The sequence below is a fragment of the Tamandua tetradactyla genome, chromosome 7 (assembly GCF_023851605.1).
Source record: "Tamandua tetradactyla isolate mTamTet1 chromosome 7, mTamTet1.pri, whole genome shotgun sequence".
Lineage (NCBI taxonomy): Eukaryota > Metazoa > Chordata > Mammalia > Pilosa > Myrmecophagidae > Tamandua > Tamandua tetradactyla.
Window position 1 is genome coordinate 64,954,880 of NC_135333.1, and position 27,284 is coordinate 64,982,163.

The 27,284-nt window shown below is 47.3% G+C and overlaps 2 protein-coding genes and 1 long non-coding RNA gene across 6 annotated transcripts; 1 reads left to right on the plus strand and 2 right to left on the minus strand.

Moving 5' to 3' along the window:
* Nucleotides 1-332: 332 nt before the first annotated feature.
* Nucleotides 333-3,277, minus strand: LOC143691348 (uncharacterized). Of its 2 annotated transcripts, none has more exons than XR_013179474.1 (3): nucleotides 3,132-3,277; nucleotides 1,707-1,834; nucleotides 333-596 (listed from the first exon to the last, which is right to left on the minus strand). It is a non-coding gene; the product is annotated as an uncharacterized LOC143691348 (long non-coding RNA). The 2 variants fall into 2 exon arrangements; XR_013179473.1 differs by lacking the exon at nucleotides 3,132-3,277 and adding an exon at nucleotides 2,407-2,520.
* ITFG2 (integrin alpha FG-GAP repeat containing 2) lies at nucleotides 2,012-23,675 on the plus strand. Of its 3 annotated transcripts, none has more exons than XM_077169682.1 (12): nucleotides 2,154-2,407; nucleotides 12,366-12,461; nucleotides 13,052-13,093; nucleotides 13,270-13,441; nucleotides 14,160-14,299; nucleotides 14,717-14,865; nucleotides 15,226-15,326; nucleotides 15,459-15,512; nucleotides 15,628-15,719; nucleotides 16,413-16,530; nucleotides 17,386-17,559; nucleotides 23,102-23,675. In XM_077169682.1, the coding sequence occupies exons 1-12, from the start codon at nucleotides 2,312-2,314 to the stop codon at nucleotides 23,149-23,151; spliced, it is 1,284 nt and encodes a 427-aa protein (XP_077025797.1). In that variant the 5' UTR covers nucleotides 2,154-2,311; the 3' UTR covers nucleotides 23,152-23,675. The 3 variants fall into 3 exon arrangements, with proteins under 3 accessions (XP_077025798.1, XP_077025797.1, XP_077025796.1); XM_077169681.1 differs by lacking the exon at nucleotides 23,102-23,675 and adding an exon at nucleotides 17,637-21,464 and having other exon boundaries at nucleotides 2,171-2,407; XM_077169683.1 differs by lacking the exons at nucleotides 12,366-12,461; nucleotides 23,102-23,675 and adding an exon at nucleotides 17,637-21,468 and having other exon boundaries at nucleotides 2,012-2,407.
* Nucleotides 19,229-27,187, minus strand: NRIP2 (nuclear receptor interacting protein 2). The gene is given in 6 exon segments (XM_077169692.1): nucleotides 19,229-20,584; nucleotides 20,937-21,000; nucleotides 21,260-21,375; nucleotides 21,688-21,767; nucleotides 22,976-23,128; nucleotides 26,688-27,187. Coding segments are annotated over 6 exon segments (798 nt in total). The 5' UTR covers nucleotides 26,979-27,187; the 3' UTR covers nucleotides 19,229-20,490.
* Nucleotides 27,188-27,284: the final 97 nt, after the last annotated feature.

A 27,284-nucleotide genomic window follows, 5' to 3' on the forward strand; every position in this document is an offset into this window, starting at 1 on the left:
TAGCAACCAGGACTGGTAGCCATTACTGCAGATTTAAAAGTCAGCACCCTGGGAAAATTAAGATAGGGCTCATTTTGTCCCAATGTTGATCCCTCTATCACTACCACCTACAGCCTGATTTGCCAAAGGTTCCTATCTTACATTCCTTCTCATCCCACCTGCAGTTCACTCTGCAATGCATCCAAGTCGTGCTTCTAGCTGCTTAAAGACCCTTCCAGTAGCTTCCCCTCTCATGCAGGCTGAATATCAGAACCCCAACTTTATTCTACTAGCTTCAGTGCACTTGACTCTTCCTTCCCCCGTTACACATAAACATAATGTCCATTCACACATAATCATCAGAATGTTTATTTTGCTTCTTCTGTTTGCTACGTCCATTTTTCAAATGGTAAAAGGGAGAGAGGTAAGTTTATTTGGCTCTTGACAAAAGCCAAAGGCATGGTATCCCTATTGTAACCATAATGACATGACCTTTGTTACAAACACACTACAAATAAAAACAATCAGCCCTTGGCACAGAACAGGAACAAAAAGCTCAAGTAATGAAGTAGATAAAAACTATGGCATTGCAGAAGTACTGGGTCAGGCCAAGGCACCTGGTGAAAGAAGAAAGGTGGTGCTCATCAGTTTTGCCCTGAGTTATATTTATTTATTTGATATACAGTTTCAGAAAGCTGAAGAAAAAAAATTCAGTGAAACAGCACATAATTCAAAGTGATGTAACTATACTTAGAGGCAAACCTTTTGAATCTTTTCTGTTTTCCTACCTCTTAAAACCTAATATGAATCTTAGCGAGGCTGAGTGTGGAATGAGGATGTGGTAGAGCAGAGTCAGGTCGCATACAAACCCTCCTCTGTAAAAGGGATAATATATACAAAGCAATAGTTCATTGTGACCCAGGGCCTTTGAATGGACCTGGCCAACCCCACAGGGTGTCACTAGAAGTAGGGATTTGTAACAGCTCAGCTTCAGTATCTGCAGTGCCCAGTATTTGTCTAGAGTGCTTCCTATTTGCTGTCCTGACCTGCTGTTTCTTCTTCTTTCTTTATCTGGCTGTCACATCCCTTGACTATTTCAGGCCGTCTAAGATAATACTTGGCACGCCCCAACTGAAAAAAAAAAAAAAAGCCTTTCCTCCAAACTTCTCCCACCAGTTCAAACTTAGAAAGTAGAGCCAGCTCCAGGTCCAACATCCCCAGGAAGGATAGGTTAACTTTATTTTTATATCAACTACTGTAGGACCAAGTGTAATTCAGCTTCTGTAAGATTTCATAAATCATACTTTTGATGCTCTGATGAGGTGCACCCAAGGAAAGGCTTTAAGTGGGTTAAGGATGAAAAGTAGCTGTGAGGCCAGGTGGTCCGATTTACACTAAGGGGTAAGGCCACTGAGGCAGAGAGACTATAGCCCTCCTCTGGGGAAGCCACAGGGAAGAGCAAATCCAGAGCTTTGGACTCTACCGTCCAGACAAAGGTCTTTGTTAGGAACTATGACAGCCAGTGATGGAAAGGACCTGGGGTGTTAGATCCAACTCTTCTGGTTTGGTCCCTCCGCCAGCACCACCGCTTTCTACCATGTTACTCAATCTTGCTGAACCGTTTTTCAAACCCTTGACCACACAGCGTACAAATTGTAAATAAATGATCCAGTATATACATTTAAATATATACAATTGAAACAAATTTCACAAAAACAAATATTTACCTTACTAATTGAGAGTCGCTTGGTATTTTCTATTATTATTAATATGGTTCTCAGGGAACGGGCCATGGTGGCTCAGCAGGCGAAGTTCTCGCCTGCCAGGCTGCAGGCCGGGGTTCAAGTCCCGGTGTCTGCCCATGCAAAAAAAGAGAGAGAGAGGGAAAAAAAAGTTCTTCATTGTCAGCCGCTGATTGTACATTATGAATGGAACGTATGTTTATGTGTCAATAAAAGTACTTTAAATATATATATATATATGGTTCTCGGGGATGGTCTGATGGCTGAAAGTCTTCATTGCCAGGGCAACATATGAAGAGCTCAAGGTTCTTAGGTGAAGCCCTAAAAAAACCCTGTTGCCAAGGGAGCAGCTCGGCACAACAGGGTTGGTCTATCCTTGAGCGCTAACCCTCGGGAAGAAAGGAGAGGCCTATTTCCCTGTCACTCACACCTAAGCCCGCCTCACCAGGAGTACTCGGAAGACCCGCCCCTTGCTGTTAAGCGAGGAAGGCTGGGATTGGAAGATCGGCGGTTAGGTCACTCCCCTTTAGGTGGCCTTCCGCTCGGACGGCCGTAGGGAGGGGCCGGGTCCCTCTGCCCACGACAGTGCAATGAGATCGGTTAGCTATGTGCAGCGGGTGGCCCTGGAGTTTAGTGGGAGTCTCTTCCCTCATGCAATCTGCCTTGGAGACGTGGATAACGATACCGTAAGTGCATGCGCACTGCAGGAGACGCAGCCGGGTCTGTGCAGAGGCGTGGCGTGGCAAGGAAGTGGGAGAAGCTGCGGCGTGTGCCACGTGAGCAGGGAGCATGCGCGCTGGTCCGCACGGGGGCTCTGTACCTAGTCACCCAATTAGTTGGTCTGACACCCTGGGAATATTTTTTTAAGGCTATGAATAGTGACCCCTCTGCTTAATTTAGTAACTAGCTCACAGTAGGAACCTAGTAAACTCCGGTGGCTAAATTTCCTTGGCTCATCGGTTCCGTAGTTAAGCCTTGCGTCACCCATCAGACAAATCACTTTTACCTTTGAGAAGCTCAGATCTTTTTTTGAGCTGTTAATCGGAAATGGTAATATCGCTCTACCTATAGCTCTGCTCCGAAGATTTCTCTGACCCTCCAGTTAGTCACTCCCTTGATGCTTAACATCGGTTTAAAATGCCCCTCTGCCGCTCGTACACTCGGCACATGACGGTAGAATAGATGGGACGCCTTTCCCTCGCCTCCGGACTAGTGGGTGCTCGGCGTCCCGGCCTAGGGTAGCAGTTGCCCCCACCACCCCACACTTAGTAATGTCGGGTTTCGACGATGCCAACAAATGAAGAGGTCAAGGTTAATAGGTCAAGCCCTAAAAAAGCCTTTATCTGCACAGGTGTGTGGCAATTTAAAAGCATTGCACCTTTGTTAACTTGCAGAACGAGCTCCAGCTACCTTTTCGTTCCTCAACGGTCATTCCTTTTCTCACTGTTTAAATGAACTAATACTGGTAAAGCTGAACAATGCCTGGCACGCAGCTAAGGCTCAGTAGTGTTGGTTCTTGTGTTGTCGTTAGTATTTGATTCTAAAGTTCCTGCGAATGTTTATTGACTACCCATTATGTGGCAAGGATTCTGTTACGTTCTGGGAATTCAAAGATGAAGAAGACAACCTCGGTCCTAAGGAAGCTCATAATTTAGTTGAATAATAGTCATGAGAATAAAAAAAAAGTAACTGAGGTGCACTGTTTAAAGTATATAAAGGGTCCTGAGGTGGAGTATCAAATGGTTATGGTGCTGTTGATGGTGTCGGTGACTCTTGTTTCTGATCTTTATTTTTCAGTCGTTACCACTGACTTTTTTCATATTTTTAATGCAGAGCACCTTATTCCCCTTTCCTACCCTCTGCTCCATCTATCTATTCCGCTTCCTACTTCTCATCCCCACCTCCCTAACTGTTCAGTACTCTCTTTTCCCTAAAAGTCAAGGACTAAAGCATCCTTTTTTTCCCCTCCCTAAATCTGTAATGTAAAAGACATTTATGAGGGCTGTTTTGGCTCTACCTACTCTAGGGAGGAAAAGTTATTCTCGTAAATTTGTATTATGTGTTGGGGGGCTTTCATATATATGTCAAACACTAAAATTTTATGAGAAAATTGAGGGAGGCATGTCACACTTTCAAGTAACAAATTAGCAAAGTGGCTTTGGATGTGCATTCTTTCCCATTTTATCCTATTGCCTTCTTTGTTTAAAGGGAAAGAATACCTAATACTTTTTTCATAGTACCAACTCTTGGAATTGTACTTTTCTAAGTGAATTGCATTATTACACACTCAGTTTTGCGACATTAGGCATATTATACTACCTTCCCCCACCCCTTCCCACCCAGTCAGAGTTATAACCTCCATCACAACAAGCTCTGTAAGAGCAGGCATTTTTAATCTTTTTTTCACTGCCATGGGGCTTAGCATGGGGTGCCTCTGTGTTGGGCCTACTAGATTTTATTTATCAAAACCTGTTGCCTACATTTCTTTAACTGATTTCCTGCTGAGTCAGTGGGAGGAACCAACCATAGGAACACACACCCTTTAGGACTGCCTACGGAACTCTGGCCGCAAGGCAGAGAGAAAGCCTATGGAAGCTTGAAATAGATCACAGAAGGAGCCCTTTAGGGTTTTTGAGCCGGTGAAGTACTCTGCAGCTGGGGTTCATTGTTACTGAGTGCCCTCTAGAGGCCAGAGTCAGGCTCAGCCCCGGGGAAGCACAGCTGTGGGGAGAGCCTCATCTGCCTGAAAGCAGATGGGCTACCCCTGAAATGCCTGGCTAACATCCACTTAACTCAAAGAGCTTACCACCCCGTTTTATGATTTTAATCCTGGGTCTATGCTCCTGTAAAACTGTGAGATCCTCTTCAGCAACACGTCTGTGGCATTTATCTTTGTATCTCCAATTGCTTGGCGAGCCTTTCATTCTGATTGTTCTTGTTTCTTAAAAAAAATTTTGTTTGCTATTTGTTCATTAAATAAGCGTTTAATAAGGGCCTGCTTTGTGCTGTGGCATTTGTTGAATGAATGTATTAGAAACTAGAATGAATTGTATGAAAGAGGCCAAATTACCCAGCCTTGGAGGTGTCAAACCAAGGAGGCTGAAAAAACACCTGATATTAGTACTCAGCATAAGCCGATCATTGTTCTGAGTACTTCCCTCTATTACCTGGGTTCTCACAATTTTATTCAAAAGATACTCTCATGAGCTTTGGTTTAAAGATGAAAAAATTTAGGTGGAGAGCACTAGATTCAAATCCAGGCATTTACACTTCGATCCCTTCTGTTTTAGTTTGCTAATGCTGCCAGAAACGTAGTATACCAAAAATGGGTTGGCTTTTATAAAAGGAATTTATTAAGTCACTAGTTTACAGTTCTAAGGCCATGAAAATGTCCAAGCTAAGGCAGTCAGAAAAGATACCTTAACTCAAGAAAAAGGGCCAATGATGTTTGGGGTTTCTCTGTCAGCTGGGAAGGCACATGCTAGCTTTCTTTCCTGGCTTCTCCTTGCAAATGGCTTCCCCAGGGGCATTTACTTTCTGCATCCCCAAAGATCTCTCTCTGTGTCAGTTCTGAAACTCTTTCTGAAATTGTTCCCTCTTAAAGAATTCCAGTAAGCGGCCCACCTTGAATAGATGGAGACACAGCTCCATGGAAACAACTTAAAAAAGATCCTACCCAACAATATTGAATCAGGATTATTCAATATTCCTGAATATTGAATAATTCAGGAATTATTCACAACAGTTTCAAACCAGTGCGCCTTGCAATGTGTACACTCTCCTGTGTACATAGAGGTCCAGGGCAGTCAAAATGGAAACATCGGGTATAGGGAGTTTGATGTTTTGTGTGTGTGTTTTCAGTTCTAAACTTTTTATTTTGAAATGTTTTCGAACTTACAGGACAATTACAAAAACAGTACAACCCTGCACAGAGAACTCCGACATATCTACCTTACCCCCAGGTATCCATATCCACCAGTGTGTTGGTTTGAAATGATGTATGTACCCTAGAAAAAGCCATGTATTAATCCTAATCCCATTTTGTAAAGGCAGCCGTTTCTTCTAATCCCTATTCAGTATTGTATGTTTGAAACTGTACTTAGATCATCTCCCTGGAGATGTGATTTAATCAAGAGTGGTTGTTAAACTGGATTAGTTAGAGGTGTGTCTCCACACATTTGGCTGGGTTTTGATTAGTTTCTGGAGTCCTATAAAAGAGGAAACATTTTGAAGAAAGAAGGAGATTCAGAGAGCAGAGAATGCTGCAGCACCACGAAGCAAAGAATCCACTAGCCAGTGCTTTGGAGATGAAGAAGGAAAACACCTCCCGGGGAGCTTCATGAAACTGGAAGCCAGGAAAGAAAGCTAGCAGATGACGCCGTGCTCGCCATGTGCCCTTCCAGCCTAGAGAGAAACTGTGACTGTGTTCACCATTTGCCTTCTCACTTGAGAGAAACCCTGAACTTCATCGGCCTTCTTGAACCAGGGTATCTTACCCTGGATGCCTTAGATTGGACATTTCTATAGACTTGTTTTAATTGTGACATTTTCTCAGCCTTAGAACTGTAAACTAGCAACTTATTAAATTCCCCTTTTTAAAAGTCATTCCGTTTCTGGTATATTGCATTCTGGCAGCTAGCAAACTAGAACAACAGTTTTAATGATTTTGTCATATTTGCTGCATCATTCTATTTATCTTTCAATCAATCCATTTATCTGTCCATGTATCACTCCATTTTCTGAACACTGGAGTATAGGTTATATACAACAGGCTTCTTGAACACTCAACACTGCCATGTACATTTCCTAATAACAGTGATGTCACTTACGTAACCACCGTAAGTACAGTGTTCTAGTTTACCAAAGCTGCCAGAATGCAGCACACCAGAGATGGATTGGCTCTTAATAAAAGGGGATTTATTTAGTTAAAAACGTATAGTTCTTCAGAGGAAAGGCAGCTAACTGAGGTTCTCTCTTATACGGGAAAGCACAAGGTGATCTCTGCTGGCCTTCTCTCCAGGCCTCTGGGTTCCAACAGCTATCCCCAGGGTGATTCCTTTCTGCATCTCAAAGGCCAGGGCTGAGCTGTGAGTGCTGAGATGAGGTATGCTGAGCTGCTTGTGCTGTGATGTGTTAAGCTCTCTGATCCAGCCAATTAAACATCATTCATTGCAGCAGGTACGCCTCCTAGCCGACTGCAGGTGTAATCAGCAACAAATAAGCTTCACATGCTATTGGCTCATGTCCGCAGCAACAGAACTAGTAACCTTCACCTGGCCAAGTTGACACCTGAGCCTACCTACCACATAAAATTATCAAGTTCAAGAAATTTCATACTGATATAATGCTTACAGTCTATAGTCCAGTTTTTTCATATTTTTCCAACAACGTCCTTTTGAGGCTTTTCTCCTCTCTTGTTAGATCCCATCCAAGATAACCTATTACCTTTAATGGTCAGCATCTCTTTAGTTGCTCTTTCCCCCTTCCCTTTATTTTTTTATTGTAGGAATGTATATGCAACTTAAACATTACCATCTCAGCCATCCCCAAGCATACCACTCAGTGGAATTAATCACATTCGCTATGTTGCTGGACCATCACCACCTTCCATTATTAAAACTTTCCCAGCTCCCCAAACAGAAACCTTATGCCCATTATCAGTTAACTCCCCATTACCCCTGTTCCCGGATCCAGGCAACTTGAATTCTAATTTTTCTCTCTCTGAGATTGAATATTCTCCGATATTTTCTTTGAGGTTACCATGGGACTTAAGTTTAACATCCTAAGTCTTTAACAATCTTGTTTAATAACAACTTAACTTCAGAAGTATATACAAGCTATGTTCCTATACCCCAAGCACCTCCACCTTTATGAAGTTCATGTCATAGATTATATGATTTATGCATTTGCCTTTTACATTAGGCAGTAAAAAAGCGAAGTTAAAAACGAGAAATAAAATACTGATGGCATTTTTACTTACCTACATTGTTCCCCTTACCAGAGATGTTTATTTCTTCATGCAATTTCCATATATTGTCTATTTTTGTCCTTCCTTTTCAACCTGCAGAACTCTTTAGCATCTCTAATAGGGCTGGACTAGTGGTGACAGACTTCCTTAGCTTTTGTTTATCTGGGAATGTCTTAATCTCTCCCTCAATTTTGAAAGACAGTTTTGCCATATATAGAATTCTTGGGTGGAAATTTCTTGCTTTCAGCACTAAAAATATCTCATCCCTGTGCCTGCTCCATAGTTTCTAATGAAAAATCAGCACTTAATCTTGTTTAAGCTCCCTTTTAGATGACATATTACTTCTGTCTTACAACTTTCTGAATTCATCCTTTATCTCTGACATTTGGCAGGTTTTTTTTTTTTTACATGGGCAGGCACCAGGAATCGAACCCGGGTCCTCTGGCATGGCAGGCAAGAATGCTTGCCTGGCCCGGCACTGTGGCCCGGCAGTTTTATTATAATATGCTGTGACATTGGATCTATTTGTGTTTTTCCTGTTGGGAATTCACTGAACATCTTGGATGTGTATATTTATGTCTTTCATTAAATTTGGGAAGTTGTCAGCCATTATTTCTTTGAAGATTCTCTCTACCCCTATCTCTTTTCTCCTGGGACTCCCCCAGTGTGTATGTTGTAACAATTAGAGGTGCCCCACAGGTTTCTCAGGCCCCGTTCACTTTCACTCACTTTCTCTTCCTTCTGCTCCTCAGAAGGATGATTTCAGTTATCTTTTCTTCAAGTTAACTGATTCGCTCTGCTAGTCCCCATCTGCTGTTGAACCCCTCTGGGGAACTTTAGATTTCTGTTACTGTGGTCTTTAGCTTTAGGTTTGGTTCCTTTTCACAGTTTCCACCTCTCTCTGGGTAGTCTCTTTTGTTCATCTTATCATTTTCCAGATTTCCTTTAGTTCTTTGTCCATGTTTTCCATTAGCTCTTTGAGCATATATAGGATCCTTTTTTTAAAGGCTTTTGTTATGTCACAGGTTTGATCTTCGTTGGTGTTGCTAATGCTTTAATTATATCTCTCCCTGGACCATCACTTCCTGTTTCTTGTTATGTGTCGTAATCTTTTGTTGAAACCTGGATATTTTGATATTTTAATGTGTTATCACTGGATTTAGATTCTGAGGCATCTGTTTCTTAAACTGGTCATAGCTAAAAAATAACATAAAAAATTTTAAAAGGGTGAAAAGAAAACCCCTTGTCCAGGCTTTGCAGACTGACCTGAGTGAGTGCTGCTCTTCAGGGCTGTCCATATGTTGCGTTAGGGAATATCCTGAAGCCAAAGTGAAGGGACCTCCCTGATCCTTTCGGTGCGTGTGTCTTGCCTTGGGCATGTGCATGTGATGCTGGGAATTCCTCCATTGACACAGATATGGGCACAGTTTCGTCATGGTCCCAGGCATTGCCCTGTATGTCCAGCAGCCAGCAATCCCTTGTCCCAGGCAGCCGCTTCACTGCTCTCCCACAGTGTGTGGTTAGGAGAGCTTAGTGAGCTGCCTTCTACTTGCAAGGCACGTCCTGGGACGAGTCACCACCAGGCACTGTGGGCCAGACAGACACGCTCCCAGTCGGTGCATGAGGAATTTTCTGCTCCAGACCAGGAACTCCCATGCTGGGAGTGCGGGTAACTCCACGTGCAGTATGGAGGAGGGTGGGCACTACAAGGTCCTACCACTTTTTTTTTTTCCTACCACTTTTAAGTAGCCTTTTTCTTCATCCGGTGCGCGCCCTGTACCTGCAGTCCTTTCATTGCTTTGAGAAAGATGTTCCTGTCTGCTCTCACTGGTTATTCAAAGCTTCTGTGATGGGGTGGAGACTTATCTCATTCCAGCCTCTTGACCCAGGCAGGGAGAGGTAAGGTTGACATTTGAAATAAATAAACCTCTGTGATCTAATCCTCCCAGCAAAAACTCTCATAACTTTAAAAAAACAAATCTAATGTTCAAATAAAGTAAATCATTATTAATAAATCCCGATTTGCTCCTAACTTTTCCTTACTATGGTTGATTATCTCTTTGTTGCTTTTGAATTAAATCTCTTGAGAGTCTAAAATTAGTCTATCCTCTTTGGGGGACAGAAAGGAGGTATTGACTGTCCCCCCAAGGGGAAATCATGAAGCTGCTTGTAGAAATAGGGTTTGAAGCCACTTCATTATTATTATTATTAGCCCCTGGAGAGGCAGTAGCCTTTGGGGAGCCCCCAGGCAGTGGAATATCCAGATGCAGAATGGTGGAGAAGACTCTAGGGGTGGGGAGCCTCCCTCCTGGGGCCTTATCCACAACTTGAGGGCACCAGAAGCCCAGAGCAAGGATGCTGCCTCCTGGCACCCCATTCCTTCACTGGCCCTGCCTGTACCCCACCCCCTACACTTTCCCTCATACACTTCAAGACCAAAAGGTTGTGCTAGAGAAGGGAGGGTCGCAAGGCCTGGCATTGTCTCTATTTGGCCTCTGGTTAAACACAAGGTCTAAAGTTAGATTCTCTACAAATTATATATCTTGGGCTATTGTCAAAAGTTATCCAATTTGTAATGGACACATTAGAAGAGCCAAAGTCAAGCATGTGCAGTGTTGAGCTGCTGAGGTGTCAGGTTTTCTGGATGGCGTATCGATTCTGTATTGCACCCATTCCTTGTCCCTCTCATACTCCAACACCATACACACTAAATAGAAATAAAGAAGCTCCAGGAAACTGTGATTGCATTGGTCCCAATAGATTTTTCTGGAGGGTGGGGGTGAAGCAATGAGAATTTCTTGTCTTGAGAGATTGTGGGGCTAGAAGGCTGGCTTCTTTTGGGGGCTAGCAGCATCCTGGTGTTGGCTGGCTGCAGTCCTTGGGGTCCTTGGCTTGCCGCTCTGTCTTATGTCACATGATGAGACCTCCTCTTTAGCTTCTGTGACTTTCTGTTTCTCTTATAGGGCCTAAGTAAACTGGATTAAGACCCACCCTCATTCAGTTGGCTGCACTTTAACCAAAAATAACATTTTCAGGAGGTCCTAACTGCAATAGAGTCACACCCACTGGAAAACAGCTTGAGCTTAAGAACATGTATGTGTTCGGGTACATAATGCAGTCTGCCACGATCACTAAAAGAATATAAATTGAAACACGAATATCAGGGGGTGCAAGAGTAGTTCAGTAGTAGAGTTCTCACTGCCATGTGGGAGACTTGGGTTCGATTTCTGGCCCATGCACTCCACACCCTGCCCCCTCCAAAAAAATCAACAAATGGTGCTACAGGAACGAAATAGTCACATGGGAAAAAGAATGAAATGTGACCCCTGCCGTACAGCAATACAAACAAACGCAAATATCACATTTTTTCACCTGCTATATTATCATGGACTAAGAAGTTTAGTAATACGAAAGGTGGATGAGGCTGCAAGCAGATGGAAATAATCACAATTAGTGAATGTAACTTGGTACAATCTTTTTGAATTGCTATTGCACAATATTTTTAAATTTTAAATGTACATTTTTCCCTAGAAATTCTGCTTTTAGAATATATTTACATATATAGTCTCTTAAACAATTTGCTATTGGCAAAACAAACTGACCATCAAACTAAAAAGAATCTAAATGGTTATCAGCATGGGAATGGAACTGATTGGTAAATTTTGACAGATCCATGTAAGGCATACTGATAAGCCTAGCTAGCAATATCTTGTATTCACCGTAATGATCACCCAGTCATGGGGAATAGAGAATGGAGAAAGCACGAGGTTTAGTGTTTGAAGACAAGAAGAGACCATGGTGTTAGCGTCAAGAGGGTTTTGTGTTGGGCAATTACATGAGCTTCATTCACCAAATGCTTCAGTCAGGGAAGACCAGTTTCCCAAAGGAAAGAGAAATAGATATTAACAGAGGAGGTGAACATGAGTATTGAATATGCAAACAGAGCAGCTGTTGATGACAGCATCAGCTGGAGGTCCCATGCAGTTTCCCGTCTTGTCTTCATAGTGATGGTAATAAGTGCTCCACATTTGTTGAGAGACACCCAATAGCTTTTTTTTTTTAAGCAATTTTTTGAGATATATTCACACACCATACAATCCATCCGAAGTATACGATCAGTGGCTCGAATAGTTGTGCATTCATCACCACAGTCGATTTTAGAACATTCTCACTACTCTACAAAAAAAAAAAGAGGGAGAGAAAGCCCAAAACGTGCCTTACCCTTTATCCCCCTCTATAATTGACCCCTAGTATTGGTGTGGTACATTTGTTACTGTTGATGAAAGAGCATTAAGATATTACTGTTAACTATAGTCCATAGTTTGCAATAGGTACATTTTTTCCCCGTAAACCCCTCTATTATTAATTCCTTATAATAGTGTCATACATTTGTTTTAGTTCATGTAAGAAATTTTTTATATCTGTACAGTTAATCACACAGTCATTATCTACCACAAGATTTACTGTGTTATTCAGTCCCATGTTTTAACCTTTGGCTTTCCTTCTGTTGACATACGGGACTCTAAACTTGCCCTGTCAACCACACCCATAGATTTTTGATCTTGGTGAAGATAAAAGTTGAGGTCTTGTGATTTCCTAGGATGGGCTGAGTAGGAAAGCACTGGCAGCAGTTCACAGGGTCCCATCCTAACTCTTCCTTCTTTCTCCATTTGAAGTTAAACGAACTGGTGGTGGGAGACACCAGCGGAAAGCTGTACATATATAAGAATGATGAGAGCCGGCCGTGGCTCACCTGTTCCTGCCAGGGAATGGTCAGTATTCAAGTTTTGGGTCTTGAGGGGAGAAGGATCCTTTCTTTCCAGGGACTTCCAAAGGCGAGTCCCATATAGGAGCTCACCAGCATATCCTGACTCACCAGCTACTCAGCCCAACCTCTGGCTCCAGGCTTAATTTAATTCAGGGAGAGGAGTTCCCCCAGACAGTGCCCTCCCAGCTGCTTGTCCTGGCTGGGTTTTGGGGTTTGTTTGATTTTTTTATATATATATATTATGGATCGTCTCCTTCAGTGCTTTTTGAAAACTGCCTACTGTGGTCTGATCCTACGAAGTATAGTAGAAAATAGTTTGAGTAAGTCCAGAAATACGATGGCCTGACAGTATTAGTCATGGGGTTGTTTTGTTTGGTCTTGTTTTTTTAATCCCCAGTTGGCTGTTGTCTGAGTAAACCGAACCTGCAGCGTGAGAATTTGATTAATGCACACTATCAGCATAGGTCATGTGGGACAGATTTTCAGCAGATGGTGGTACTTAGCCTACCCTTTCCATTCTGTCTTCTCCAAGATCAGGGAATACTGACCTCTTTCCATGTGTCTCACTCAGCCTCTCCCTTTCTTTTCTTGCAGCTGACCTGCGTTGGGGTTGGAGATGTATGTAATAAAGGCAAGGTATGAACTCCAGGGGACCTTGGGACTTTGCTAGAACTCAAGGCCTTATTTGAATCCTGCCTTGGGGTAGAATTCTGTGACGAGTTAGAGGCCTCAGCTCTGACATTTGTGGTCTGTCAGAGTTGGACCCAAACTTTCTTCCCCACCCATGGCACCTGTACCTCTGTACCCCTCAGAACCTGGTGGTGGCAGTGAGTGCTGAAGGCTGGTTTCACTTGTTTGACCTGACCCCCGCCAAGGTCCTGGATACGTCTGGACATCATGAGACCCTCATGGGAGAGGAGCAGCGTCCAGTCTTCAAGCAGCACATCCCTGCCAACACCAAGGTCATGCTGATCAGCGACATCGGTAGGCGTGGCTCCCACGCAGGCAGCTGGGGGGCGGGTAGGGATCGTGGGCCATAGAGCAGGTGCCAGAGGCTGGGGTGCAGGGGAGGGAGGAGGGCTAGCAGGATCGGCATTCACTTCTGAGTTAGTAACGTATTTAATGTGGAGTTGCTGAGCTCCTGACAAAAATCACTGCCCTGTTGGAGCTTACAAAAAAGAGACAGGAAATCAGTAATAAATTCTGGAAGAAAATTAAATAGTATATCCAAAGGTAGTTAGTGCTATGAAAAGAAAAGAAAATGCAGAACAAGGCTAGAGAGTGCCAATGTGGAGGTTGGGGGACAGTTTTAAGTGGAGCTGAGAAGGGGGCATTTTGTCAAAGATAGAAGGAGGTAAGGGAAGAGTCGTCCAGATACAGGGCTAATGTTTTGGCCAGAAGCCATCGCAAAGGTGGTGATAGATGTATGGGATGAATCTAAGAGAAGATGTACTAGAAGTGACAGGACCTGCAGAAAAGATAGATGGGTGGGAGTTTGAAGCACCAGGAAGGGAAGAGGAGCAGGTACCAGGCTCATATCGTGGAAGGTGGGTAGCCCAGCAGATCAGCCATAAACTTCCATTGGATGGAAGGTGCTAGTCATGGCGAATTGGCAGGGGTGTCGTGGGGGTCAGTGCTTATGGCGTTCAGGCTGATGGATGTAGATTCAGCTGCAAACCAGCCTTGCTTTTTGTACACACAGATGGAGATGGGTGTTGTGAGCTGGTGGTGGGCTACACAGACCGTGTGGTGCGGGCTTTCCGCTGGGAAGATCTGGGCGATGGCGCTGAGCATCTGACGGGGAAGCTGGTATTGCTCAAGAAATGGATGCTAGAGGGTCAGGTGAGAGGCCGAGGCTTCTGGAGGGGCTCATGGGAGAGCCGCCTTGGAGGAGGGCACAGGCTGGGAAAGGGAAACTGACCTCATCAAGAGAGACCCAAGGAAGGCACTATCGAATCAGGGTCTTAGGCCAAAGAGGGCAGAACACTGCGTTGAGAATTAGAAGTGTGAAGATGTCATAGGGTATGGTTTGGACTGTGTCAGGATGTGGCCCCACTATGGGGGCCTGTGCAGTGGACAGTAAGTGGCCTCGGTGGAGAGGGTGGCACAGAGCAGCAGCCCTGTGAATCTTAGACTTTTTCTTCCGCCGGTGACCCTCAGAGCCTGAAGGTACCGCTGCAGGCAGTACCCCTGCCCTGTCTCGCTCCCCTGTTCTCTTCAGGGTCCCACGTCCTTTTCTATCTCCATTTCCTGGTGCAGGTGGACAGTCTCTCAGTGACACCTGGGCCCCTGGGTGTTCCTGAACTGATGGTGTCCCAGCCAGGCTGTGCTTATGCAATTCTGCTGTGTACCTGGATCAAGGATGCTGAGTGTGCCCCTGCCTCCGAGGACGTCAAGCAGGGCAGCCGGTAAGGGACAACAGGCCACAGGTAGGCTGGAGGCTCTGGGATGGTACACAGCAGTGAGATGGGTCTGTAGTGGACAGAGCTGCTTCATCCAGGCCCATACCCAAGCACCTGTACCTCATTAAGGAAGATTATTTGGGGCCCCGGGGGATTCTGGGCTTCAGCCTTATAGCACCTAGAAAAGTTTCTAAAGTTCTCACCTGGCCGCTCTGCCCCTCTTTGCTCCTTACCACATGGGATCAGTGATAGGCTTCCAAGCTGAATCAAATCCTGGAAGCTGTACGGGGGTCAGGGGCCGCAGAGGTCCTGGACAACCGAGCTCACCAGGTCTCTCACTTAGCCTTTGCGCCCTCCTGCCCACAGGGAGACCCCCACTGCCCCCCGAGATGTGGTGCTGCACCAGACGTCTGGACGCATCCACAACAAGAACGTCTCCACCCACCTCATAGGTAGCATCAAACAAGGTAAGGCTGGAGGTTGACGAGGAATGGAAGTCAGTTCTGGGGAGGGGAGACACAGGGCCTTGCCCTCCTTCTGGACTTGTCCTTCTGCCAACTAACCGTTTTCTCCTTCTGATCCTTCTGTCCCACCCACAGGCCACGGCCCTGAGAGTGGTGGCTCTGGCCTCTTTGCTCTCTGTACCCTGGATGGTGAGTTCCAGACTAGCCCGAGGGTTAGGCTGGGATGGGGTGGGAGCTTCTATACCCATGGGGTCTGCTCAGGGCTCTGCCCCCGCCACGCCCAGCCTGCTTCTCCCCTCTGCAGGCACGCTGAAGCTTATGGAGGAAGCCGACAAGCTTCTGTGGTCAGTGCAGGTGGATCACCAGCTCTTCGCCCTAGAGAAGTTAGATGTGACGGTGAGCAGGGGGCCTGGGGGAAGTGCTTTCTTGCCTTTCCACATGGACAGTTTTGATTTATGGCAGCCATTGTCACATTGCCGTTAATCCTCAACCTTTTTCTTAAGTCACTTTGAACAGGTCAAAATCAACATGAAGTATTTGTTTCCCCTTACTCCACATTTCTTAACACTATTCTCTATGATACTGCTGGAAAAAATATGATTTCGATATTTTTCAGCAGGAGTAATAGCCCCAAAGACAGAGAAGTTACTATAAGGGTCAAGAAACGAGTGATTAGTTCCAATTCCAGATGTACATCTTTTCTGTATATGAGTCTCTTTTTGGTAGGGCTGTGCCCTGTGAATTGGCAGATGGGTGTAGGAGAAAGGCGTGAGCTTTGAAGCCAGGTGGAGCCGGACCTGATGTTGTCTACTTCCTAGCCCAGTGACCGTGGTTTCTAGAAGTTCCCTTGGTGTGAAGTCCCTTCATCATTAGACTGTTGGGAGCATTATGGCAGATGGCTTATTTGGTGGCCCCATTTGGGGTCCAGCCCCTGGGATAAGTTAAATAGAGGGTTGTCTTCCTTTCCAGCTCGCTGTTTGCATCTCACAGTCAAGTCCATGGCCCTGTATGTTTCCTCTGACCTCCAAATAGGTCCCTTTCTAAAACAGCTCTCGTCATAGCTACTTCCTTGTCCCTGGCTTTTTTCAGGGCAATGGATGTGAGGAGGTGGTGGCATGTGCCTGGGATGGACAGACGTATATTATTGATCATAACCGCACCGTTGTCCGCTTCCAGGTGGATGAAAACATCCGCGCCTTCTGTGCAGGTGGGACCCTCTGCCCCAGACCTCTCCCTAACCACACTTGTTGGCCTCTCATTTCCACCCTCAAAACTATCCCTAATTTAAATTTTCACAGCTAAATTAGTTCTTTAGTTCTTTCATTAGAGGGCGAAGGGTAAGTACAAAATTGCCATCTTTACAGTTTTAAATAAATATAAGACAGTGAGATCTCCATCTCTGAGTATTTCAACACATGAATTGGGTTCTCATCAAGGTCTGTAATGTGTGACAGTCTCAGAAAGTTGAGCGTGCCAGAACTCTATAAAGAAAATTCTCCTACAGCATTCTCACTAGTTCAAAATCAAGGACCCTGGGAAAACAGCATTCAGTTTTGGGGGTGACCAGCAGACATCTTTGGTTAGTAAAATAACGCCCAGAACAGTTCTCTGTGGTACGTACTCCAGTGACCTGAAAGGTTGATATGCCTTTGAAGAAGGGGTTGGCACCAATAAGAAGCCAGTCGTGCAAGGACTGTTCTTATATTGCCTTAATTTCTGGTCACATTTTGCTCATCTGTCCCTTGGGCTAGCAGAACTGCCCTCCATTTATCCCAGGGATATCTCTAAGATGGGAAAAACCAGCAGCTGTCGCCCCTGTGGATACTGGTCTGCCTGGTTTTTGTTGCTGTAGTTTTCCACATCTGGATAACTGGATAGATACCAGGCTGTTTTACCTGTTGAGTTCCCAACAGAGAAGAAATTGAAAGGGGACCTTTTGTTTTTGGCTTGACCTCTGTGTGAGGGTAGGAACTACTGACGCCAGTGCCCACATCTTGCTTTCTACTCTTCCACGCTGGGCCTGAGACGCCCTGATCTTTGTCTCCCTTCCCACATCGCCCAGGCTTGTACGCCTGCAAAGAGGGCCGCAACAGCCCCTGCCTCGTGTACGTCACTTTCAACCAGAAGATCTACGTGTACTGGGAGGTGCAGCTGGAGCGGATGGAGTCAACCAACCTGCTGAAACTGCTGGAGGCTGAGCCAGAATACCAGAGCCTGCTGCTCGAGCTGGGTGTGGGTAAGTCCCAGGAGAGCCAAGGGATCCCAGGGACCGAGACCGCCACGGCCTCTCACCAGCCCCCTTCGCACCTCCAGATCCTGATGACCTCCCTGCGGTCCGTGCCCTGCTTCACCAAACCTTCTACCACCCTGACCGGCCCCCGCTGTGTGCTCCCTCCAGCCTGCAGGACCCCACCTAGTTGGACTCCCCTGCCGAGCTGATGAGGGATCTTCGTGAAGTCCCTCTCCCCGAGGTATCCATGGAATTGGCAGGACAGGGCCCGGGCATGACAGGGCACCAGTCTTTGACTCTGGGCCTGGAAGAATGGTGGCCTCCCTAGAGTGACGGGGAACTGTTTAGACCTCATGGCCTTTCGGTGGAAGACAGACGAGTTCACCCTCATCCATCTCCCTGTGCACGGCACGATCACAGTGGAGTTGTAGGATCCTGGCCTTGTTCCAAACCATCTGTGCCTGCCCCACCCTTGCCCCCATCCCCCCAGGACCCCCAACTCTTGTGTGGAGAACAGAGACTTGTTTGTGAGGAGGGTGTACAAATACTTTGCATGGCCCCAACACACATCAGGAAAGCAGGCTTCAGGGCTGAGGGAGCAGAGGGGGTGAGGGCTGTACCCCCTGCCAAGCTCCGCCTTCCCAGACTCAGCTCCAGGGCACTGATGCTGTAACAGTATATGAATGGCAGACAGTGGACAGTGTCTTTGGCCACTTTTGCTTTGCTTTGTTCAGCTTTTGAGGGTCTTTCAGGACGTTTTACAGTCTGGGTCTTACTCTGTCCTTAGCAACCCTGAGATGATTTTCCTCAGTTTAGTGAAAGATCCTAGGTCAGTATTGTTTTGTTTTTAACTTTGCCATATATTCCAAGTATTAGGAGCTTTATAATCCTTACCCCCACTCCCGACCACCCACAGCCCCCCCCCAACACCTTATTGTCAATAAGACAATAGACATTTAAAATCTGGTCTAGTGTATGACTCAGACCACAGTGAGAATTCTAGCTTGGCCATTTATGTTCTTTTTGACCTTGATTCTCTGCACTCTAAATTACTGTTTTTCACATTATAGGTTACAATCCTTTGGTGAGTTGTGGCCAGCCTTTTTTTTTTTTTAATAATAGAAACAGAATAGAATAAAGTAGAATAGAAAATATCCGAGTACGTTGCTCACAGCGTGGGTAAGTGTGCTGTTGTCCCAACGGTGTTTATGTCGGCGTGTACCAAGCACAATGTAAAATATATTTTCTACTGTGAGTTGTGGTAAAAAGAGTTTGAGAACCATTGTTCTAAATCACACTGACCCCGGGCAGAATCCATATTTCACATTTCCTTTCTGTGAGAGAATAGGGAATGATTTATCATTCAGCTCCTGATAGGCAAAGAATAAGACCAGAGAAGGACATGAGCGTAGGGAAATGTGTTTATTCAAATGGAGAAGCAGCCGCCCTGAGGGCCTGCCACTGGGCCTGGTATTTGCAACTACAGAAGCAGCAGGAGGCAGACTGGGGAAGGAAAGTGGGGGATGCCCATAAAGCAGAGGTTATGGAGAAAGACAGTGAAGGAGAGGGAATCCTTTAGGATTTGGAGAGCAGGAAAATACTGAACATGTGTTAACAGGGCCCCTGTCCTTTCCGTTTGAGGGCAGGGGAGGCAGCTGATAAAGGTAAAGCCAAGTGCTTTGGGCAGTCTTGGTTCTTCTCTGATCTCCCCCAGGCTCAAGATTTTGTTTACAGCCCAAGGATCCCAGCTCCTGGCCTGGGGTTCCTGTTCAATTACAAATACATAGCGATATATTTTTGTCATCACTATCTTCCTCCACCCTCAATCCATGATTTGAGAGACTGAGACCTCCCAGAATGACACTCATGGGTCTGGCTTCTAGAGGTTTGGTTCCCTCGTTCCACGGCAAAGTCAAGAGAGCCTCCTTGCCCTTTTGCTTTGACTCAGAGCCTGGCAGGTAGATGGGAAGCACTGACCCCAGGACAGGAAAAATTCAAGCTCAGAAGACCAGGAATGAGAATGGGAAGGAAACCTGACAAGGTGGCTGGCTCTCGAAATAAGAAAGAACTGGCAAGTTTAAGTCTAACGTGCTACTGCCAACCCCACTCTCCTTTCCATCTCGTAGGGGTAGTTCTCTGAAGGGCTCCTCCACACACACCTGCAGTGCTCAGGGGCCCAGTGGTTGCATAAAGCAGATGGAAAAGGATAAATACCTGGGGTGAATGATAGCAGTATATTCAGGTTTTTTCCCAGGGTGATCAATGGCTGACTTCAAAAGCATTCATACCTCCAGCAAAGGAAGCCAATAAAAGTGTTTCCTTGTGAGCTGGACCTTCCTCTACCATCCCACCATCTTGTTGTATTGGAATTACTGTTTCCCATTTCTTCCCCCACTCAACTGTAAACAAATGTGCACAGCGTTGGAAAGAGAGGCACCACTGGGTCAGGATGGGGAGTCATGGCAGTCCAGTTCGGGAGGCAGTGAGCCCCAGCAGGTGAGGCAGGAGACATGAGAGGAAGGGCAGCCTAGTGGTGTCCGGGGTGAAGTTAGGGGACGGGCAGGAAGGACAGTGGTCACCTGGAGCTTGTGACTTGGGCACTTCCTGCCACGCAGAGGCCAAACCTGGAACCCCATTCCTCAATAGTGTCTTTCTACCGTCCTGATCTGGCTTTGCTCTTTTTGGGAAGGGAGTGAGAGAGGACAAGGAAGCCAGAAACCTGGAGCCATGGGGATTCTCTAATGAAAACTCCTCCCGGGGGGAGTAGGGCAGTTGCTGTAGAAGCAGAGAGGCATGGGGCCATAGAGAGGAAATGGCACAGCAGGGTCAGGGTAGTGATAAAAGGGACAGACACAGTAGTGTCCAGAGACCTGGCTCGTGCAGTGCCCATTCCCCTAAAGCAAGGTATTGCCCCCTAGGGCCTGACTGGGCCAGGGGTCACTGTTCAGGCTCTTGGTACAAAGGCAGGAAGGGCAGCTCCAGGAACGAGGCTTTCACCCACACCGTGCCACGGTCCAGGTCAATCCAGCACCTTGGGGCTGGGGGGTGGGGGCGGAGGGTAACGTGAGGTGACCGCAGCAGCAGTCTCTCCCAGCCAGCCTGTTCCTTCTGTCCCCGCTCCCACTTTCCACAGCTGCCACCTGCTCTTTGCTCTTCCCCTTCCACCCAGCCACCTGGACCTCTGGTCCAGTTCTCTTTATTTTTTATTTGTGGGCAAATAAGTAACATCTAAGGAAGCAAGGGTGAAAGGGGAAGCTAGGATGTATGACTACCACCTCCAAGTCTTTCTCATCAGAACCTGCTCTGTGCTTCCACACCTGTGCCTTCTGCCTTTTTTTCCCAGCACTTTGAGACAGGCCCCAGGTGTGGGTGCAGGGGCTGGCATTCTCCTTACCTTGAGAGAAAGCAGAATCTGCAGTCCAAGGTGGAATTCAGGACTCTCAACATCTGCAGGAATCATTTGAAAATGGAAGAGGCTGGAGGGTACCCCGTGTCCACTGCTGCTCTCTCAGTGCTCACCCCTTCTCTGCCTAGCCCATGCTCTGGCCTGAGAATAGTAGCTTACAGATTGGGGGTAGTCCAGCTATCCATGGGAGCACTTGTCTGATGCTGACAGAGGCTCAAAGGTCTAGTCTCTGCCTCTGCCCCACCCCAGAAGAGAAAGGGAGGAGTGAGAAACTGGGATGCAGATGAAGGGAGGACTTACCCACCACCCTCGCCGAGCACGCCACTGTCTTCTGCCCTAGCTGTTGCTCCAGCCGCTCCACCTGGGGCCGAGGAGCCGGATCCCCACTCGGAGCTTTGAGGACCCTCTTGCCTGGCCTGTGGTTGGAAAGCAAGGGTTATGGCCACCGCAGGCCCTCCCCACCACCCCACCACACTTTGGGTTCTCGTCCAATCCCTGGCTCTCCATGAGCCCTAAATCCTGTCTTCTCTGCCAGGGCTTCCCATCTACTTTTTAAAGTAATGGCTTTATAGCAATATAATTCATGTACCTTAAAATTCACTGTCTTAAAATGTACAATTCAGTGTTTTTAAGGATATTCCTAGAGTTATTATACAGCCATCACCAGAACATGTTCAACACCGCCCCCCCCCCAACAAACCCATACCCCATCCTCTCTTGGGCCATACTCTTAACCCAGGTGGCTTAGGCATTCCATGGCCATTGGATTGGGCTGCATGCCAGTCTCTATGAGCAGCTGGTCCAGGCACTGAGAAAGAGGGCTTATGGTGGGGTCGGTGAGGCCCCAAGAGAATGGACTGAGGTTGAATCCTTCAACTTGCCCAGCTCTTTGCAATTCCCATTTAAAAGTGAGTGGATGGAATGAACTGCGTCTCTAAAGGGATTTTTATGGGACTTCTACAGTTGGGGAAAAACTGCCTCTGAGATGAAGCAACCCTAAAAAGAAGGGGAAGCAACACATGGTGAGTCTATATTTGGGGGAAATGTGGCCAAAAAAGGAGGTCTGTTTATCTAAAGGAATTCTTGGGAGGCTGAGAGGGAGCCCCCAAGTTAGGAATGGAAGAGGGGCAAGAAGCCAGGGGTCCCTTGTTAGGAAATTCGGATGCGGGTAACCACCTGAAACAAAGGAAGACAAGCTCACCTTTTGGACATGTATAGAGACATTTTGGTTTACACTTGGATACACAAACACATGTGGTTTCCTCATTCCATGAACATTCATTGAGCGTCTACGATGCATAAGGTATGTTGCTGAAAGCGACATCAGTTAATTGTGTTCCTGAAGAGTCTAAGGTGAGTTAAATGTTACTCTATTATATGGTAGAAAGTTATTAAGGTCTATGAAAGAGTTGTTAGTAAAGTGCTAGAGATGCTGAGAGGGAAAAGGGAGTCCATTTGCTATTGTGGAAATCAGAAAAGGTTTCAAGGATAAGGCAAGATCAGAACTGGGCCACAAAAGACTGGAGGATGTGACATACAGCGATTGCAGAGCAGTCAGAGACCCTCAGGAAACAAAAGAAACACTGAACAAAGGTAGTGGCAGAAGAACCGTGGTCTTCACTGGGAGCAGTTCAGTGGTGGGTGGGTGGTTAAATGGCTCCCACTATGATGAGGCCACCACCTTGAAATCTTGAGATCTTTTCCCAAGGAAGTTGCATTATCCTTATAGGCACACACCATTTGTATACCAAGAATAGACTGAAGAGATTTTGCATATTTGCATTGAAATATTATACTTTGATACAAGAAGGGACATGTGATGGTAGTTACATGGAGAGTTGCACGGAGACATGGGTTGAGACAGCACAGGTAGTGGACTCACCTTTAGGTCGAGGCTTAGCGGAGAGATACCTTTCTCCCCTCTCATCACCCCGAGAAGACAGGAGAGTGGGTGAAGAGAGCATATCGCAGGCGGGGTTGCTAATGAAACTGGGAGTGCCCTGGGAGTCCTCTCACCTTGCACTTGATGAGAAGAGGTGGAATCTCAGTCCTGCTGGTCTTCATGCTGCCCTCCTGGATATGAATCGGGGTCTGCACCAGGGGAGACTGCCCCTGAAGTTGACTCTGGTTTCCCTCCATCAGGCGCCTTTGGATCACGCTGTGCGGCTGCTGGCTCCATCACAAAACAATGAGGGCAGACAAGGCTAAGCCCACGGGTCCGGGCTGCTCAGTCCTCCCACTTTAGTTATTCCAGGAAGCTCTTTCCAACCCACCCCCCAACTCCTGAGTCTTGCAGGTAAGAAAGGGACATGAGGCTGCAGACACAAAGAGGGGAAGGAGCTCACCAGAGGGACCCAGCTATTAGATTATTAAAGTGGGGGGAAACCCCAGTCTCAAGTCATGCTGTTTTTCTGTGACGCGAGTAGATTACCAAGCAATGAAAAAATAGGAAGAGAATAGTCTGTTCTATGTTAGACTGACCTACTGACTGAAAAGGCATTTCAGGAATTAGTATTAGGCTTAGAGGAAATCTTATCTCAAATCTACAACACAATTTTTGACTAGGAGTTTTTTTGTTTTTTGTTTTTTTTCCCTCCCTCCTCTGACCTCGTACTTTAGTGGGCTGCAGATCCCAGGGTTGATGACGTGATGGAAAGAGCTGACCTTCAAGACTAAAATCCTGGGAGTCTTCCTTGACCTTGTCCTCTCTCCCAACCACCCCCACTCTGTCCAATCCCTTCCTAAAGTCTGCCAGTTTTGCCTCCTGGATTTATAGAGCCCACCCCTCCTTTCTGTGACTGCCTTGATTCAAGTCTTCCCACAGCTCCCCTGCATCATTGCAACAGCTGCTTTGAAGTGGTCTTGCCCTCCCTGTGCTTTTTTTTTTTTGTATGCTGTAGTGGGAGTCATATTTCATTCTTATTTTATGTTACTGCCCCATTGCAGCACTATATGTTGAATTGGAGGGGAGGGGCGGGAGGTACATAGGCCAGGCATTGAACCCAGGTCTCCGGCATGGCAGGCAGGAATTCTATCACCAAATTACCCTTGCACGCCTCCCTCTTTGAACTAGCTGTCAAATACACCTGCTCCAAGCCTCCAGTAGGAAAGACCCAAAACCCTTACTCTTCAAAGTGTGGTCCTCAGGTCAGCAGCTTGCACATCATTCGGAAGGCTGATGGAAGTGCCCAATCTCTGCCGTCACCAGCTGATTCCGAATTTTCATTTTAATAAGATCCCCGGGTCACTCATACACACACCAAGGTTTAAGAAGCACCCAAGACAAAACTAACCCGGTTACTCCCCGGTTTAGACTCCATCAAAAGCCCTCCCACTGCTCACATGATAGAGCCCAAACTTTTTAAAGCACCCCAAAACCCAGAAGCCCTGGCCACCGCCGCCTGACTTTCAGCCTGGCTTCACACCCCTCTGCACCCCGCCCGGCTGGCACTGCGGGAACCACTGCAGGCAAGCCCAGGCCGCGTCCTTCCTCTGTGCCTTTGCTCCTGCTTTCCCCTCTCGCAGAAACTCCTCTTTCGTACTGTGCTCTAGGACAATCTGGATAACTGGCTCAACAAATCTTATTCAGGAACTGTCCTTTATTCGCAAGAATGATTTTTATCTTAAATTGGGGGTTCTACATGCATCCTGTAACAAACGCAGGATTTTACCTACTCCAGGAAACCCTCTCTGACCTCTTCATGTTCCTCCCTCCCAGCACACGCCAAGCTGGGTTGGTGGCCCTTTGCTTCTTTTCACCACCTTGGTCACGCTTCCCACAGATGTTACTTGTGGCCTTCATTCCCCCATTAGCTTGGAGAGCCCTCGAAGTCAGGTCTGAATCTCAGTTGTCCACATATACCAGGGCCTAGCTCAGCATCTAACAGGCCCTCAGAGAATGTTACTGAAAGATGAATGTATCCCTCCCAGCTCTTGCCCATGCTTCTCTTCACCTGCCTCCTCTCCTGGGGAGTCCCGGATTGTTTTTCTACTTTTCGCTTTAATGAGGCCCCTGCGGCTGCTCCCTGGCAGCGAAGTTGTGAGCAGGAGACCCAGCCCTCGGAAAAGGAGAGTGAGTTCTGGGACTGACTGGAAAGAGCAGTTCTCCAGTTCCCATCTCTCCTCCCTCCTTTTCCATGATGGAAACAGGCAGGCCTCCTCTCACCTCTGCAGTTTGCTCCAGAGCTATCCCAGGGAAAGAGACTAATGGAGTCCTCCCAACCTGTCTTCCTTCCCAAAGCCGCAGGAGGTAACTGTTAGGGATCAATTTGAGAAGCCTGGAGGCAGAGGGGAGAGGTGAAAAGTCCAGGAGTCTCTCTTCAGAAGCTTGGACCTTCTCCCTCTTTATGCCACTCTGGAATAGTAGTGTCGATAGAGCTTTTTCTCCAGAGCCAAATAACAGGATGGAGGGTGGTCCCCCCAAGGAGTCCTGGCCATTAGGAGCCAACGAACCTGCTTCCCTGCCCCATCCCTGTTTCTCAGCTGTGCTTGCTCTTTGCAAGGAGAAACATGCCCTGAGAAGTTTTGGGGATTAAGATCTCAGATCCTTTTCCTCTTGTAGGGCTGCTGGGAGAGGGGTGGGCAATTGACTGCCTGGACTCGGCTGGGTTCCTGGAGGTGGGTCCATTGGCTAGGAGAAATAGGAAAGGTATGGCTAGATCAGGAAGAACAATGAGAGGCTGAGTTTGCCTACAGGTTCCCAGGAATAAGTGGCAGCTGGAGGTTCCTCAGGCCCCCAGACACAGTCTCATGCCTCTTGGATTTGGGGCCCTGCCCAACCTCCTCCTTCTAGGCCCCTGACTAGGAGATGGGGAGGAAATGTGGGGGGGGGGGGGGGGGGGGCGTGCTGTCTTCAATGGATCAGAAGCCAGATCTCATTCCATATTCTCTGGGCCCTACAGGGCTTGCTTGACCAGGCTAAACAGAATAGTAGCTGGAGAAATAAAAATTCACCCATATAGGGTGCTTTCCATTAGCAGGCGCTAATGTGCGGTAACTCCTATAACTCACAACAGCCCTAGAATGTAGATATTGTTGAGCTATCCTAATTTAACAGATGAAGTAACAAGGCACAGAGACATAAACTAACTCGCCCGATTCAGTAAGTGGCAGAGCCAGGATCTGAACCTGACCCACTCAACTGCCCCATTCCTCTAGAGGCCAAAGCTGCTGCAGAGGGCTGGAAGGAAAGGAGGGAGACAGTGGGACAGGCCAGGAGACCAGGCAGGAGCCATGTGAAACCCTGATGCTCTGACAGGGACGCAGGCCTTTGATGCTTGGATTCTGTGAGGGAAAAGACACATGAGGGGACAGATCGGGTCTGAGGGATCTGTGGTTTGGGGAGAGAAGGGAAACCACAACCCTGAACAGCCCAGTCCTCCAGGCCCCCCCCCCCCCCCCGGAGGACTCCCAGGCTCCTCCAAGCCTCTCTTCCTAAATAGCCTCTCTCCTCACCACCCCAAAGGTAAGTCCTGACCGTGCCGAGAATAGGGTCCAGAGCCACCAGACCTTGGCAGCCTCCCCAGGGAAGAGCCTGGGAATGCTCAAAGGGAAGCCCCTCAAGTTGTTGGGACTCTCTCTCTCCCCCTCTTCTCAGCCAGGGCCAGGGGAATCTGGAAGTTAGGGGCTACAGTTTATGATCCTCCCACTCTGCTCCTCAGGGTCTGGGGAAGTCAAGAGAAAGGGCCAGGGACTCTCTTGGGGGCAGGGAGGGGCGAGGACAGCTCACCAAGTCCTTGGAGGTGCCGAGCCTCTTGAGGCTGTCCAGGGGGAGCAGGTCAGCCGAGTCCTTGTGCAGGAACTGGGTGGCCTGTTTGAGCCGGCGCTGCTGGCTCAGGTGGGCTGTGTCCCGAGGCTCTGCCTCCTGTCCCCTCCTCCTGGTGTCTCCCTCATCCCTCCTGGCCTCCTGCCTGGTGCTCCTGGCCCCTCCGGGGGTGAGTGGAGTGAGGGGCTTCTGAGTGCTCCCCCCCTCCATCCTCTCTGCTCCCGTGGGTCCCCGTGGCTGCCTGCCTGTGTCCATTCCCCAGACTGCAGCTCTGTCCAACTGGAGGGTCTCGGCGGGAGGAAAAGAGGAAATAAATAAATAATGTGCAGGAGCAGCCGCGTCAGACACCACAATTTCCTGAGATTGCAGTAGAGGGGGTGAAACTCCGGCTGGAAAAACCCAGCACTGGAAGACAGGGAGGATGGCAGGGCCTGCAGCTGGCAGGCTCTGCAGCGTCTCCAATGCTGGGGTTCTGGTGGGAGTGGGAGGTGGAAGGAAGGGGGGCGTGTGCGTGCGCGCGGGCTCGAATGTGCTTGTGTAACAGTGTTGTAAACTGTTGGG